General features: G+C 32.8%; 1 protein-coding gene across 4 annotated transcripts in view; it reads right to left on the reverse strand.

The window, feature by feature from the left end:
* MAP4K5 (mitogen-activated protein kinase kinase kinase kinase 5) overlaps positions 1–14,616 on the reverse strand; it is a 109,086-nt gene that overhangs the window by 53,311 nt on the left and 41,159 nt on the right. For 3 of the 4 annotated variants that reach the window (XM_046009654.1, XM_046009653.1, XM_046009655.1), the window contains exons 4-9: positions 11,202–11,292; positions 10,721–10,785; positions 7,613–7,668; positions 1,847–1,894; positions 1,712–1,754; positions 628–700 (exon numbers count right to left, since the gene is read on the reverse strand). In XM_046009654.1, the coding sequence (XP_045865610.1) occupies positions 628–700; positions 1,712–1,754; positions 1,847–1,894; positions 7,613–7,668; positions 10,721–10,785; positions 11,202–11,292 (376 nt within the window). Of the gene's footprint in view, positions 1–627; positions 701–1,711; positions 1,755–1,846; positions 1,898–7,612; positions 7,669–10,720; positions 10,786–11,201; positions 11,293–14,616 lie in introns of those variants that run through there. The other variant, XM_046009656.1, reaches the window with a different exon arrangement.

A 14,616-nucleotide genomic window follows, 5' to 3' on the forward strand; every position in this document is an offset into this window, starting at 1 on the left:
TCCATAAACAATTTGTTTTGGCATTAGGTAAGAGGTATGGAGCGACATTAAATTTCTTTCCAAATAGTAAGTTACCCAAACACTGCATATTTAAAAATCCAACCTTTCATACAAACTTTAACTGTCACCTTTCAAAATGTTCACTAAATTATTTTATATATTAAGGCTTATTACTAGCTTTTGTATTATATTTCAATTATCTATCTTCATTGATGAAAGCAGTGTTTTAGAAAGATCATTTTGTCAGTACTTGGTAAGATGTATGAATTTTAAACAACCAGAAAGTGAAGTCCTGGATTAAAAGAGAATCAATACCAAAAGCAGGCTAATAAAATGACAAGGGATTATAAATAAGAGTCTTTTTTAAAAAAAAATCTCATAGCTATAAGTCAGTCCTCTTAATACAAAACTCCAGGGACAAGAGGAATTATTAGCACTTTAACACAGGGAAAGCTGGACAATAAAAATGGGTATCAAAGTTCCCTAACCCAATCACAAGTATGACAATATCAAGGAGCATGCAGATTTCCAGACTTTAAAATATCAATTGTATCATTAAGTATCTATGCTGATCACCAACTCTGAAGAAATGAAAATGCACAAAATCTAATCATAATAATATCTTACCAGTAGGGAGTGCCAATGAAAGATTTTCTCTTTGCAATGGTGGCTGTTATTTTTGCAGCCACGCCAAAGTCAGCTAGGAAGAAAATTGAATAAAAATTTTAGTTCTTTCAATAAAGTTACGCACATTTCTAAATTTCACCCTTAGGCATGGCATTACTGTAAGGAAATAGCATTAATTTCACCCTTAGGCATGGCAATAGTAATGCTAAGGAAATGTATATAAATTGAGTGCCTAAATATTTTCTTACTTGGTTTATAACATTCATTAAAGGAAAATCATTTTTTGGCACTTTACCAGAATGAAACATACTTTATAAAGAACCAAGTTAATAAAAAATTAATTATAAACACACTAAAGTTAATTAGGGGAAAAAAAGAAAAAAAATAAACCACCCACCTAGATGCCGTTTACTCTAACACAACTAGAGTAGTATTTTGGTGCTATTAAAGAAAGTCTTTTTTTTTTCTATACTTTTTTTATTGTTGTTACACATGACTGTAAAAAACTAAATACACATATAGTTCATTTTTATCATTTAACTAACACCTCAGGGAATCTACTATTATTCTCCTTAACTATTAATGTTGATGACTGAATAATGTTCCATAAGTGATTTATTATAGTTTAACAGTTTTTTTTTTTTAAAGATTTTTATAATTTATTTATGAGAGAGAGACACAAAGAGAGACAGGGAGAGAGAGCCAGCAAGCACACGGAGGAACAGAGGGAGATGGACAAGGAGGCTCCACGCTGAGTGCCAACCCCTTTGTGGGGCTCCTTCCCAGGACCCTGAGATCATGACCTGAGCCGAAATCAAGAGTCAGATGCTTAACCTACTGAGCCACCCAGTTTAAGTGTTTTCTATTGCTAGCCCTATGTTTGTTCTTTTTTCTGTTATAATGTATAATTAATAATTCTACATATACAGATTTTTTTCTTTAGGGAGTATAATTACTGGCTCAAACATGAATATTACTGAGATTCTTGATATGAATATTAAGCTTGTACAATGTTAATTCTCAATTAAAATTAATTTTATTAAATCTTTTTGGGAAAAAATTTGAGGAACTGGAAATAACATACCTAATTTTACATCACCATGATCTGTCAATAAAATATTTGCACCCTAAAACAAAAATATAAATATAAATACTATTGAATTAGCATCATAAAACTCCTTCCAATAGTTATTAATTTAAGCATATTAAATGAACTTACTTTGATATCTCTATGCATTTTGCCCTTAGTATGCAAATAGGCAAGACCCTGAAGTTAAAAAAAAAAGTATGCATTAGCAAAAAAGCAAACTTAACACCTACATTTATTAGTAAATCTTTTTACTAATAATCAATGTTTACTGTATTTCAAATTCATTTTCTGATAAAAATCAGAAATACTTTACTGCAATACCATCACCACAATCAAGATAATGAACATATCCATTACTCCCAAAAGTCCCTCTTACATACAAATGCTGGTCTCTTTTCTATCACTACTGATTTAAATTTTCTATAGTTTTATGTAAGCTGAATTATACAATATTTTCTTTTTTGTCTCATCCCTTTCATTCACAATAATTAGTTTGAGATTCCTTGTTAATGTGTATATCAATAGTTCATTCTTCTTTGAGTAGTATTCCTTTGTACAGATATATCAGAATTTGTTTACACATCCACCTGTTGATAGACATTTGGATTATTGGACTGTTTACAGTTTTTGGCTTTTATAAATAAAGTTGTCATTAAGGTTCATATACAAGTATTGGTATGATCTGCACCCCCCTCAGGTAAATACCTCGCAGTGTAATGGCTGAATTCTATGGTGGTAATAAATTTAAACTTTTAGGTAACTGCCAAACTGTTTTCCAAAGCAGCTGTACCATTTTATATTGAAACCAGCAGTGTATGAGAATTTCAGTGATCCATATCCTCATCAACCTTCTTATGGTTAGTCTTTTTATTTTTAGCCATTCTTTGGTGAAGTGTCTGGTTTTTGTTTTTTGTTTGTTTTTGAAGCTCCAAGTGACTTTATTAAGCACGATTCACAAGTTGGGCGGCATCCCATCTATCAAGTAGAGGAGAGCTCCAAGGAGTCTTACAAAATTTCTAGGAAATAGGGTGGGACAAGAAGTTATTAACAAGAGAAGAACTGTTTCAGGCAGGGTCACCTTCCCTTAAAGGGGATGGAGAGGGCCCGTGTAATAGATTCTTCACTGATGTGGGTCAGGACTTTTTCGATCAGCATCAGTGAAGTGTCTGTTCAAATCTTTTGTCCATTTGTCTACTGGGCTCTTGTTTTTATTATTACTGACTTTTGAGTTATTTACGTCCTCTGGATACAATTGTATTCTTGATCAGATATACACTTTACAAACATCTTCTAATCTCCAGTTTCTCTTGTCATTCTCTTAACAGTGTCTCTAGAAGAATGGAAGTTTTCAATTTTAATAGTCTAATTTACCAAGATTTTCTTTTATGGATCATGCTTTCCATGTTATGCCTGAAAATGCTTTGCTTAATTCAAGACCACAAAATTTTCTCTTGTTTCCTTCTAGCAGTTCTAGTTTTAGGTTTTAACATTCAGATCTATGATTACTTTTAGGTTTTTACATATGATATGAAGTATAGAAGTTCATTTGTTGGCATATGGATGTCCAATTATTCCAATACCATTTATTGAAAAGTCTATATTTTCTTCACTGATTTGTCTTTTCAACTTTCTTAAAAATCAGCAGTCCATATATGTGTAGATTTAATTCTGGTCTTTCTATCCTGTTCCAGTGAGCTACTTTTCTACTCTTACGACAATGCCTCTATGTTTTGATGAATATAGTTTTATAAGTCTTAAAATTGCTGTTGGTTCTCAAATTTTATGTTCCTTTTTAAAGCTGACTATTCCAGGTTCTTTGTACATCCACAGTGATTTCAGAATGAACATCTCAATTTCTACAAAAAAAGTGCTTCCATGGATTTTGTTTGGGATTGCACTGAATCTATAGGTCAACTTGGGGAGAACTGGCATCGTAACTACTGTTTAATCTCCTGATCCATGAATATGGTATAGTTCTCCATTTACTTAGGTCTTCGTTAGTTTTTCTTATCAGTTTTGTAGTTTTTAGTAAGCATGGATTTACATATCTTTTGTCATACACATTCCCTTAAGAATGTCATATTTTTTGTTATTGTTATTATAAAAGTTCTAATTGTCTGTTGCTAGGGTATAGAAATCCAATTGATCTTGTACATGGATCTTGAATCCTGCAAACATTATAGCCTCACTTATTAGTTCTAGAAGCTACTTTGTAGATTCTATTCCATTTTTTACATAAATGATTATATGGTGTGTGAATATAGTTTTACTTCTTACTTTCTCATCTGGATGCCTTTTATTTCATCTTTTTCTTATTGCCCTGGCTGAAACCTCCAGTACAATGTTGAAAACAAGTGATGAGAGCAGACGTTCTTGTGCTGTTTGATTGATCTTGGTGGAAAAACATACAGCATTTCATCATTAAGTATGACATAGTTGTAGGTTTTTCATAAGTGTTCTTTATGAGGTTGAACAAGTTCCTTTCTACTCCTGGTATGCTCAGAATCTTTATGAGACATAAATGCTGGATTTTGCTAAATCCTTTTTCTTTGTTTATTTATGATGATCATAACGGTTTTCTCATTTTGTTTGCTACTATGGTCAATTACTTGAAATAATTTTTGAGCATTACATCAAAATTGCATTCTAGGATAAACCCTACTTATTGATGATGTATTGTCTTTTCAAATATGTTGTTGTATTACCCCTGCTAACCTCTTATTTTCCTTTTAAAGTTTTGTATCTGTGGTTATGAAGGATACTATTAGTCTGTAGTTTTGTTCTCTTGCAGTATTTGATTTTGGTTTTGGAGAAATGCTGGTCCATAAAATCATTTGGGAAGTAGTCATTCTTTACACTGTATTTTCTAGAAGAGTTTGTGTAGAATTGACATTATTTCTTTTTTAAATGTTTGGTAGAATTTATGTATCTACATGATCTGACTTGGGAATTTTCTTTGTGGGAATATATATAAACATTCTGTGGTAATATCTACGTTCATTCCTAATATTTGTTATTTTTAATTTTCTCTTAGAAGATGATTAATTTTATTGATTATTGATCTTCTCAAAGAATCAGATTTTGGTTTTATTGATTTTTTCATATTTTTCTGCTATTTCACTGACTTCTACTCTTTATTATTTCCTTTCTCTGCTTACCTTGGATTTAATTTGATTTTTTTAAAAAATTTTCTTAAGGCGGAATTTGAAGATATTAATTTCAGATCTTTTTTCCCTTTCTAATAGAAGTGCTCAGTGCTATAAACTTCCCTCTAAGTATTGCTGTAGGAATACCCCAAATCTTCATGTGTTATGTTTTCATTTCATTTGGTTCAAAATACTTTTTAGTTTCTCTTCTGATTTCTTCTTTGAGCCATAGGTTACTTAACAGTGCTTTATTTAGTTTCCACATATTTGGAAATATTCCAGAAATATTTCTGTTAATTTTTAATTTAATTCAATGTGATCAGAGAACATATTTTGTATGACTTTAATCCTCTAAAATGTATTAAGACATATTTTATAGCTCAAAATATGGTCTATCATGATAAATGCTCTAAGGGTACTTGAGAAGTATATGTATCACACTGTTAGACTGAAATGTCAGTTAGGTCAAGCTGGTTGGTTTTATTGATTTTCTGCCTACTTGCTCCACAAAATTATTGTGAGAGGGGTATATGTGATTATAATTGTGTGTCTATCTTCCTTACAATTCTCTCAGTTTTTGCTCTTTTATTTTGAAGCTGTGTTATTGGGGGCTTAAACATTTAGGGTTGTTACATCTTTGACGAAGTGGCCCTAAAGTGTTAGTCTTTGCTCTGAAGTCTACTTTATCTGATATTAATAACGACCACTCCAAGTTCCTCTTTAATACTTAGTATGATATATCTTTTTCTTTACTTTTGACTATTTGTGTTTTTATAAAAGTACAGGCAGCATCTAGTTGGGTCTTACATTTTTCCATTCTGACAATCTCTGCCCTTATTTATTTTTTTAAAAAATTTTATGTAATAATAATTATTTGTAATAGGATGTACAGCATGATGATTTGATATAGACATACATAGTGAAGTGATTATTTGAGTCAAGCTAGTTAACAAATCATCCCTTCATAGTTACTGGTTTGGGTTCTTTTTGTAACAAGAGCACATGAAATTTACTCTCAATATATTTCCAGTATTCAGTACAGTATTATTAACTATTGTCATGCTGTACATTAGTCATCAGTCAATCTATCTGGCTGCAACTTTATAGTCTGACCAACATCTATCTCTGCATTTCTCATCCCTGACCCCCAAGCTCCTGGTAGCCATCATTCATTCCACTCTCTACATTTTTAAGTTCAACTGTTTTAGGTTCTACATATAAGTGACTTATGCAGTCTTTGTCTCTAGTGCCTGGCTTATTTCACTCAGTATAATGTCCTACGTTCAAATATGTTGTCACAAATGACAAGATTTCCTTCTTTTTAGGATTGAATAATATTCCACCATATATATACACTATGCCTTCTCCATTCATCTGTCAACAGATACCAAAGGTGGAAGTTTATCAGCATAATAGAATTTCAAAATTGGAACTAATCTTGGTAGATTAGTAATGGCATCTTACTAATTAGATGGGCATTAGGAGGGCATCCTTACTGATGATCATTTTATACTTGGGGAATTAGAACCATAAAAAGATTGTTAGTCATATACCAGGGTCAGAATGCAAATTCAAGTTTTCGTTTTCTTTTTTACTACCATTTAATACTCTATCCATTACTTAAAGCAATGACCTTGGGAAATTAAAATTAAAAAAAGAATCTGTGAACAATTCTCTGCTATGATGTCTGATTAGTTTTGTATTTTATGTGAATACAAAAAGTAGATTAGATATCTAAGTTATGAGACTATTACAGAAATATATATATATGAAAAATATATATATATGATGAATTTACTTTTGTACATTTAACACTCAGATTTGACATGGTATGTCTTCTAAAGCATGAGGAAACCAATTCTTAGAAATTAGAGTTTTCTCTTAAGTCAATCTCCCAGTTTCTAAAATATGGAAAAGTAACATACAGAACATCAATTTCACTTGTAAATAAAATACAAGACCTAGGAAATGTAGGGACAGAAGCATTAATTAACAATTATCAGTTGTAAATTACCAAAATAAAAAATGTAATCACTACTACTTAATTCCGAATTTAAATGCTTTAAAGGATATGAACAAAATTATTATTTGCTAGTTTTTCAAGGCACTAAAAAACAACTACATTGGGAGAAATGCTGCATACTCTATACTTTATTAAAGGGTTACAATCTGGTTAAACACGCTAAAAGCTCTCACAGGTTCTGAAAGAAGTAAAGAAACTTCTGATTTAATATAATGCTGACCAAAACTATAAAATGGGGTTCTGCTATCAATAATACTTATTAATAATCACATAGAACTAGAAGTTCCAGATAACATTCTGGGTTATGGTTTGCTAATTTATTCTCATTTTTGGGAGAAACAGTAAAAGACTTCATGTTTTATGCAAAAGGATTCCTTATACTGTCATAAATCTTAAAAGGAAAGACAACTTGTTACGATTGAGAAGTTTGGTGATTCATTCACAAAAACCAATTCACACCTGTGGCTTTCCTTAGCTCTGCAGCAACTGAGGGCCAAGCTTGACAAAATGGAACACCAGACATCACCACTGTTTAAATCAGCATCAGTTTAAATGAATTCTTGTGACTCATTCAAAAATAAAGAACCAGGCTTGCAGAATTACAATATGAGAGGTTAACAGAAAAATCATTTGGTTTACTCTTTTTCTTTAGGGCAGATCATCATTTTATAGTTTTCAATTGTGAAACTAGAACTGCCTTTCTATCCACATAAGCAAATGTATTACCTGTAAAGTTTCTCTGCACACATAGGCTATTTGCAATTCTGATAATGGCCCAGTAACTAGGAAAAAAGAGAGATCACATTATTATAGATTTCAATATAACAGATTAAAAATAGTCTACCTTAAAAATGACAAACTATTATAAAACTTCCGTACATATCATTGGGTGACTTCTCAACACAAACATACATTATTCTTATAATCAGGAAACAAAAAGAAAGTAAAGTTGAGAACTTCAAAATTTACTTTAAAAATGGAAGATTTACTCTGTAACAACTTCGGTAACTGAAAATATAGGCATTCACTACATGCAAAGCATAGTACTAGGCATCATAGGACATTCTATAGAAAACAATAGAAATGATCTTAATTCTGAACAATTTTTCTAAAATAAAGCCAAGTAATAAGATAAACATCATAATTAATTACAGTTATATAAAAAAGTAGAGAACCATAGAAAATCAATTGTTGAAATATATTGAAAGGCAATATTTTATTACTTTATTATATTGTATATATTATATTATATATAATATATTATAAATTATATTATTATAAAATATATTATATAATATATTATATATAATATATAAAAATATATTTATATATAATTATATTATATTATATATTATATATAATTATATAATATATAAATATATATAAATTATATATAATATAAAATATATATTATATTTATATATTATTATATATATTATATATTATAATATAATATAGTATATATATTTATTATATTTATTATACTTTATTAAAAGTCAACATATTATTTCTCTAGAATAATTCTTTATTATATTTTTCAAAACAGGAAGGCTTGATCCAGAACCTTACCTAAGTATCCAGGTAATTTTTCTTCTTTTTTTTTTTAAAGATTTTATTTATTTTTATTTTAGGGAGAGAGAGAGAAAGAGTGTGTGAGCAGGGGAAGGGTAGAGAGAGAGAGAATCTCCAGCAGACTCCTTGCCAAGCACAGTGCCCAAGGCGGGGCATAATCTCAAGACCCTGAGAGATCATGACCTGGGCTGAAACCAAGAGGTGGTTACTCAACCACATGAGCCACCCAGGTACCCTATTTTCTTTTAATTTTTTCAAGATTTATTTATTTTAGAGAGACAGAGAGAGAGAGAGAGAGAGAGAGAGTATAAGCAGGAGGGCCAAAGGGAGAGAGAATCTCAAGCAGACTCTGCACTAAGTGCGAAGCCCGATGTCGGTCTCAATCTCACAACCCTGAGATCCTGACCTCAGTTGAAACCAAGAGTCAGAGTCTTAACCGAATGCACCACTCAGGTGCCCCTTCTTTTTTAAATTTATTTGAAAGAGAGATCGAGCTCATGTGTGCTTGGAAGGAGGGGCAGAAGGACAGGGAGGGAGACTCTCAAGCAGACTCCGGGAGCCTGGAGCCTCATGGGGTGGGGAGCTGGGGGAGGCAACCTTGATCTCATGACCATGAGATCATGACCTGAGCAGAAATCAAGAGTCAGATGATTAACAGACTGAGTCACCGAGGCACCCCAAGGTCACTTCTGACAACCAGGTCTTTATTATGAAATATAAAATCCTTTTGTTAAGTACCAGACACAAAAAATATGCCTTTCAGGGATGACTGGCTCAGTTGGTTAAGTGGCTGCCTTCGGCTCAGATCATGATCCCAGGGTCCTGCGATCGAGCCCCACATTGGGCTTCCTGCTCAGCAGAGAGCCTGCTTCTCCCTTTCCCTCTGCCTGCTGCTCTGCCTACTTCTGCTCTCTCTCTCAATCTCTCTCTGTGTGTCAAATAAATAAATAAAATCTAAAAAAAAGTTAACATTAAAAAATTATATTTTTAATAGTCTAAATGTGACTGATTATGCTATACATATTTTTTCTTGATCCACTTTTTCCATTTAAAAAGGGCCTTGGAGAGATATATCCAGGTCAGTATAAATGGAGCTACTTCATCTTTTTAAACACTGCATAGTATTCTATATTATAAGTGCAACATAGTTTATTTAACAATTGCTCTATCGGTTATTTTAAAGATTTTTGTTTATTTATTTGACAGAGACACAGCGAGAGAGGGAACACAAGCAGGGGAAGTGGGAGAGAAAGAAGCAGGCTTCCCACGGAGCAGGGAGCCTGAGGCGGGGCTTGATCCCAGGACAATGGGATCATGACCTGAGCCAAAGGCAGACGCTTAATGACTGAGCCACCCAGGTGCCCCTCTACTGGTTATTTTAAAAATCTGATCTTGCAAGCTACAAATATTATTTGAACTTGATTAGCACTTATTTTTACATTTACTATGGTTGTATCTATAAACTTGATGACTGAAATTTGATAAGGCTGTCAATATAAAGATCTCTGCACAGAAATGTTTGAAAGTATTTCACATAATTCTTAATAAATGATGCAAAGCAAAGCTGCAATGGGAGTTTTACTATTCCATACTCAGTTAAATAAAGAAAAGAAAAACTGTTTTATAAGGATCTCTGTTTAGTCTCATAAACTCTAGAAAACCAGGAAATTGTCAACAACAAAACAAATTGGAAGCTAAATTGTACAGCCAAAATGAAGATTATTTCTAAATAGTAAAATCTAATTCAACTCAGAAAATGACCTAACCACCTGACAGAATGCTCAATAAAAAATACTTCAAATGTTTAAAAATTATGTATTTTTAACACAAAAATATAGCAACAATTATACTACTTTCTTAGTTAGGCTAAATGATTTTTAAAATAGATACACAATTTCTTTTATATGAGAGTCAACCTTTGTATTTCAATTCTTATTTACAAGGAAGTTGAGGCAGTTTCAATTATATATAACATACTTTCCTAGAGGCTATATAAGATTTCCTAGAGACTGTATCTAAAAAGTAAAATTTGGATTGTACAAGAATTCTTAGATTTCTCAGTTCAGGTTTCAGCAAATTTAATTGGATTACCAACAAAAATAAAGTTTAGATTTCTTTTACACAATAATACTATAGGAGCAGAATGGAATAATGTAAAACAGTAGATCTACCTACCAATATCTGTGGTTAACTACAAATCATAAAAACAACAATATTAAAGTCAAAGTTAGTTTTTAAAATGTAAAGTCAAATTGACAGTACCATGGTAAATATCTTGAAGTGATCCACCACCACAGTATTCCATACAAATCCACAGTTTTTCTCGACTAATATGAAAGAGAAATAAAATTATATTAGCTAGTTAATTCCTAATCACTGAATACTCTGAAGGCTTTCCCTCTTCAGTACACCAAGGTTTAGAACGGATTACAGGGTCTACAGGAAACTGCCCTGGCGGAGTCTTCCAGATACAAAGCATAGTGACTTACCATCTTAAATGGTTTGGAATATAATCACTTTTATAAGCTAAAACATTTATTTGTAATCATTTGTAATATTTATTGCCAGATAAGATATAATTGCATAAATGAGGTGTCATTAATATAGCCGGGAGACAGTAAGAAAACCCGAGAAAACTTAATATAACTTTAAAAATTTATATGTAACAGCAGTTATATGAAAAGAAGGGAGAGTGGTAGTAAAGAAGTATAAAATACAAGGAGAGAAGATTTTTTTTCTTTACCTGAGATAGCTCCCAAAGTAGGCAACAATGTTGCAGTGTTTACATTCTTTAACCATAAATATTTCTTGTTGAATCAAAGAAAAATCATCTCCTGAAAAACAAAATGATAAAACTTAGACACCACCAATCTATCTTATATTTTGAGTCATGGGAAAATGGAAGGAAAACTTTACAATAAATGTTAGAGATGAGGAATTAGATACTCTTAATAGCTCAGTGAGAATATAAACTGATACATTTTTTCTAAAACAGAGAAGCCTTAAAAATAAAATCTTTTAACTCAAAATGTCATTTAAATTTTTTTTTTCCTAGGAGTGCCTGAGTCACTCAGTCATTAAGCCTCTGCGTTGGGCTCATGGGATCAAGCCCTGCGTTGGGCTCTCTGCTTTGTGGGGAGTCTGCTCTTCTTTCTTCCTCTCTCCCTGCTCGTGTTCCCTCTCTTGCTGTTTCTCTGACAAATAAATAAAATCTTAAAAAAATTTTTTTTTTCTGAAGGAGATTGCACAGAGACAAATGTTTTATACAATGTGACTTAATAATGAATAATTAAATAATGTACGGTCCCTCTGCCTTTCCCCACCATTTGCACTCTCTCTCAAATAAATAAATACAATCTTAAAAAAAAAAAAAAAAAAAGTGGGGGCACCTGGGTGGCTCAGTCAATAAAGCACCTGCCTTTGGCACAGATAATCTATCTCAGGGTCCTCAGAAGGAGCCCTACAGGGGCGCCTGGGTGGCTCAGTGGATTAAGCCGCTGCCTTCGGCTCAAGTCATGATCTCAGGGTCCTGGGATCGAGCCCCGCGTCGGGCTCTCTGCTCCACAGGGAGCCTGCTTCCTCCTCTCTCTCTGCCTACTTGTGATCTCTCTCTCTCTCTGTCAAATAAATAAAATAAAATCTTAAAAAAAAAAAAAAAAAGAAGGAGCCCTACATTGGGCTCCCTGCTCAGAAGGGAGTCGGTTTCTCCCTCTCCCTCTGCCTCTCCCCACCTCTCCTGCTCTCTTTCTCAAATAAATAAAATCTTTAAAATATAAATAAATAACTTATAGTACAGTTATACATATAATACAGTTAAAACACTTTTATATGAAAATATGTTCATGACATATTGAGTAAAAAAGGGATGTTTTATATATAAGTATGTATGTATCCAGAAAAAAATGTCTCAGAAAACTTATATAATATTTATGTCTGGGTGGTAAAATTAAAAGTAATTTTGCTTCTGTTTGTATTTTCTACTTTGTTTATTACAAACCTGTCTGAAAGTTGTTTAACTAGGAAAAGTTATATTGAAATGAAATATTTGTTAGTTATGGGAATTTCATGGTTATTATAGGAATACCACCTAAAAAGGTATTGTCACCATCAAACTTCATTTTGTATAGTAGTCTTTTTTGGGGAGAGGGGTGTTCAGTTTTTATTTTAATTCCAGTTAGTTAACATATCTTAACTGTCCACATTAGTTTTAGGAATACAACAGTGATTCAACAATTCTATTCATTACTCAGTGCTCGTCATAAGTGTCCTCAGTCCCCCTTCACCTATTTCACCCATCCCCTCACCTTCCCCACTCTGATGGCCACCAGTTTGTCTTCTGCAGTTTAAAGAGTATGGTTTTCTGTTTCTTTGTTCATTTGTTTTGTTTCTTAAATTCCACATATGAGTGAAATCATATGGTATCTTTCTCTGACTTATTTTGCTTAGTATTATACTCTCTAGATACCTTCATGTTGTTGTAAAAGGCAAGATTTCACTCATAAAAAAATTTTAACTGTCTGCCAGTAGAAGGAGCTCAATGGATATAACCCCAAAAGATGATGATCTATGTGTCCCATTAACAGTTTATGCACAAGTAGGGAGTAGTTCCTGCAAGCTAGAGTAGAGGACTTGCCCACCTAGGTGTAGAGGCTTTCTTTGTCCAGTCCTGGATACCAGAATACCATTTCTCCTTATCTTACTTCTCTACCTGTGCCTTTTCCATTATGGCATTAAAACTGATTTATCCACGCTAATCTCCAACAAGGGGGCTAGAGTCTAGCCTATCCTTCACTTTACCAGGAAGCCCTGAATTACAAAGGAAAAGAAGAGTAAAGAATTACCTAACTTTGTTTATTCATGCTATTCTTTGCATTTTAGCCTACTCTCACTTTTAAATGTACACAGAAGTCCTATCAGAGCTGTGCTGGAAAATGCTCCAGTTAAGTCTGGGATTTAGTCTGTTCCAAATCAGACTTTCTCACAGGAGTAACTTCACAAATGATGTTAACTTCAAATGGTATCTAAATGCTTAAACCGACCCTTAAAAGCCAATAATATGGCTGAATTAATACTAATAACAAACCACTACTTTCTGGGTAAATTTAGCTGGAGACCCACTCTACAACCGTGGTTCTAGCAGAAGCTACATGAGGTTCTGCCAGAAAAGGTGGGGTCCTGGTGAGACTGAGTAACAGTTTCCTACAGCGGTAGCTGGAAGCTAGAGTTCACAAGAACAGCTCTTTAATAACTCAGATGTCTGGAGACTGTGCCTTCTTCGATATACTTAACTTTGTGAATAAACTCCAGTTTTGAATATATTCTTTATATATCTGTTTCACCATTGTCTTAAGCTTTAATCCAAAGTGGGTAGACTCATCTTTGAATTGAAACTGTACCATGGAACAGACTTATATAAAGATAATATTTTTGTAGTCTATCCTAAAAGGCAGAGAAGCTAAATACAGTTATTCATTACAGATGTAACTATTCTTTGATGGGTTACATCAGCTTCTTCAAAATGATCTAAATTTGGGTTCGCTTTATTCTTCTGGTTGGGGGATGACAGACTACTGTTTTCTTTTGAGAAAAAGCTTAAAATCTACTAGGTTCAGAAGCCTCAGGCTTACAGGTTCCAGCTCTGTTGTTCACGTATCAATGGGTTTTGAGGAGTTTATTTCCTCAAAAAAGAGAAGTTTCATCCTTCATGCTTACACAATATAAGGATGAGACTAGCTGAGAAATACAGAACCTCATATTTGCAATTTTGACTAAGTACCTGTTATTTCCAACCAGATGTCTTGTAGCGCCAATATCTTTCCTTAAGAACCAATTTTCTCTTTGAACTTTCTATTTGTGTTAATGACACTTTTGTTAGGCTCACTTTATGCTTTCTGAATCAGAATCTTCAGGGGATTCCTAAGATCAGGCAAGTTTCAGAAACACTGTTTTAAATAATTCTGTTTGGATAAGCATTTTCTGAGTGATAAGTACCTGGTTTATAAACAGTTTGTAACAACAGCTATTTATATTGACATAACCATTCCACTTGAAGATTATGCATCTCCATCCATTGTTTTGGAGAACGAACCTGTCAAGACAGATTTAACTCCTGGCAACTGATATATGTAATGGTTTGATTAAAAAAAAATACATATATA

The sequence above is a fragment of the Meles meles genome, chromosome 6 (genome assembly GCF_922984935.1).
Source record: "Meles meles chromosome 6, mMelMel3.1 paternal haplotype, whole genome shotgun sequence".
Taxonomy (NCBI): domain Eukaryota; kingdom Metazoa; phylum Chordata; class Mammalia; order Carnivora; family Mustelidae; genus Meles; species Meles meles.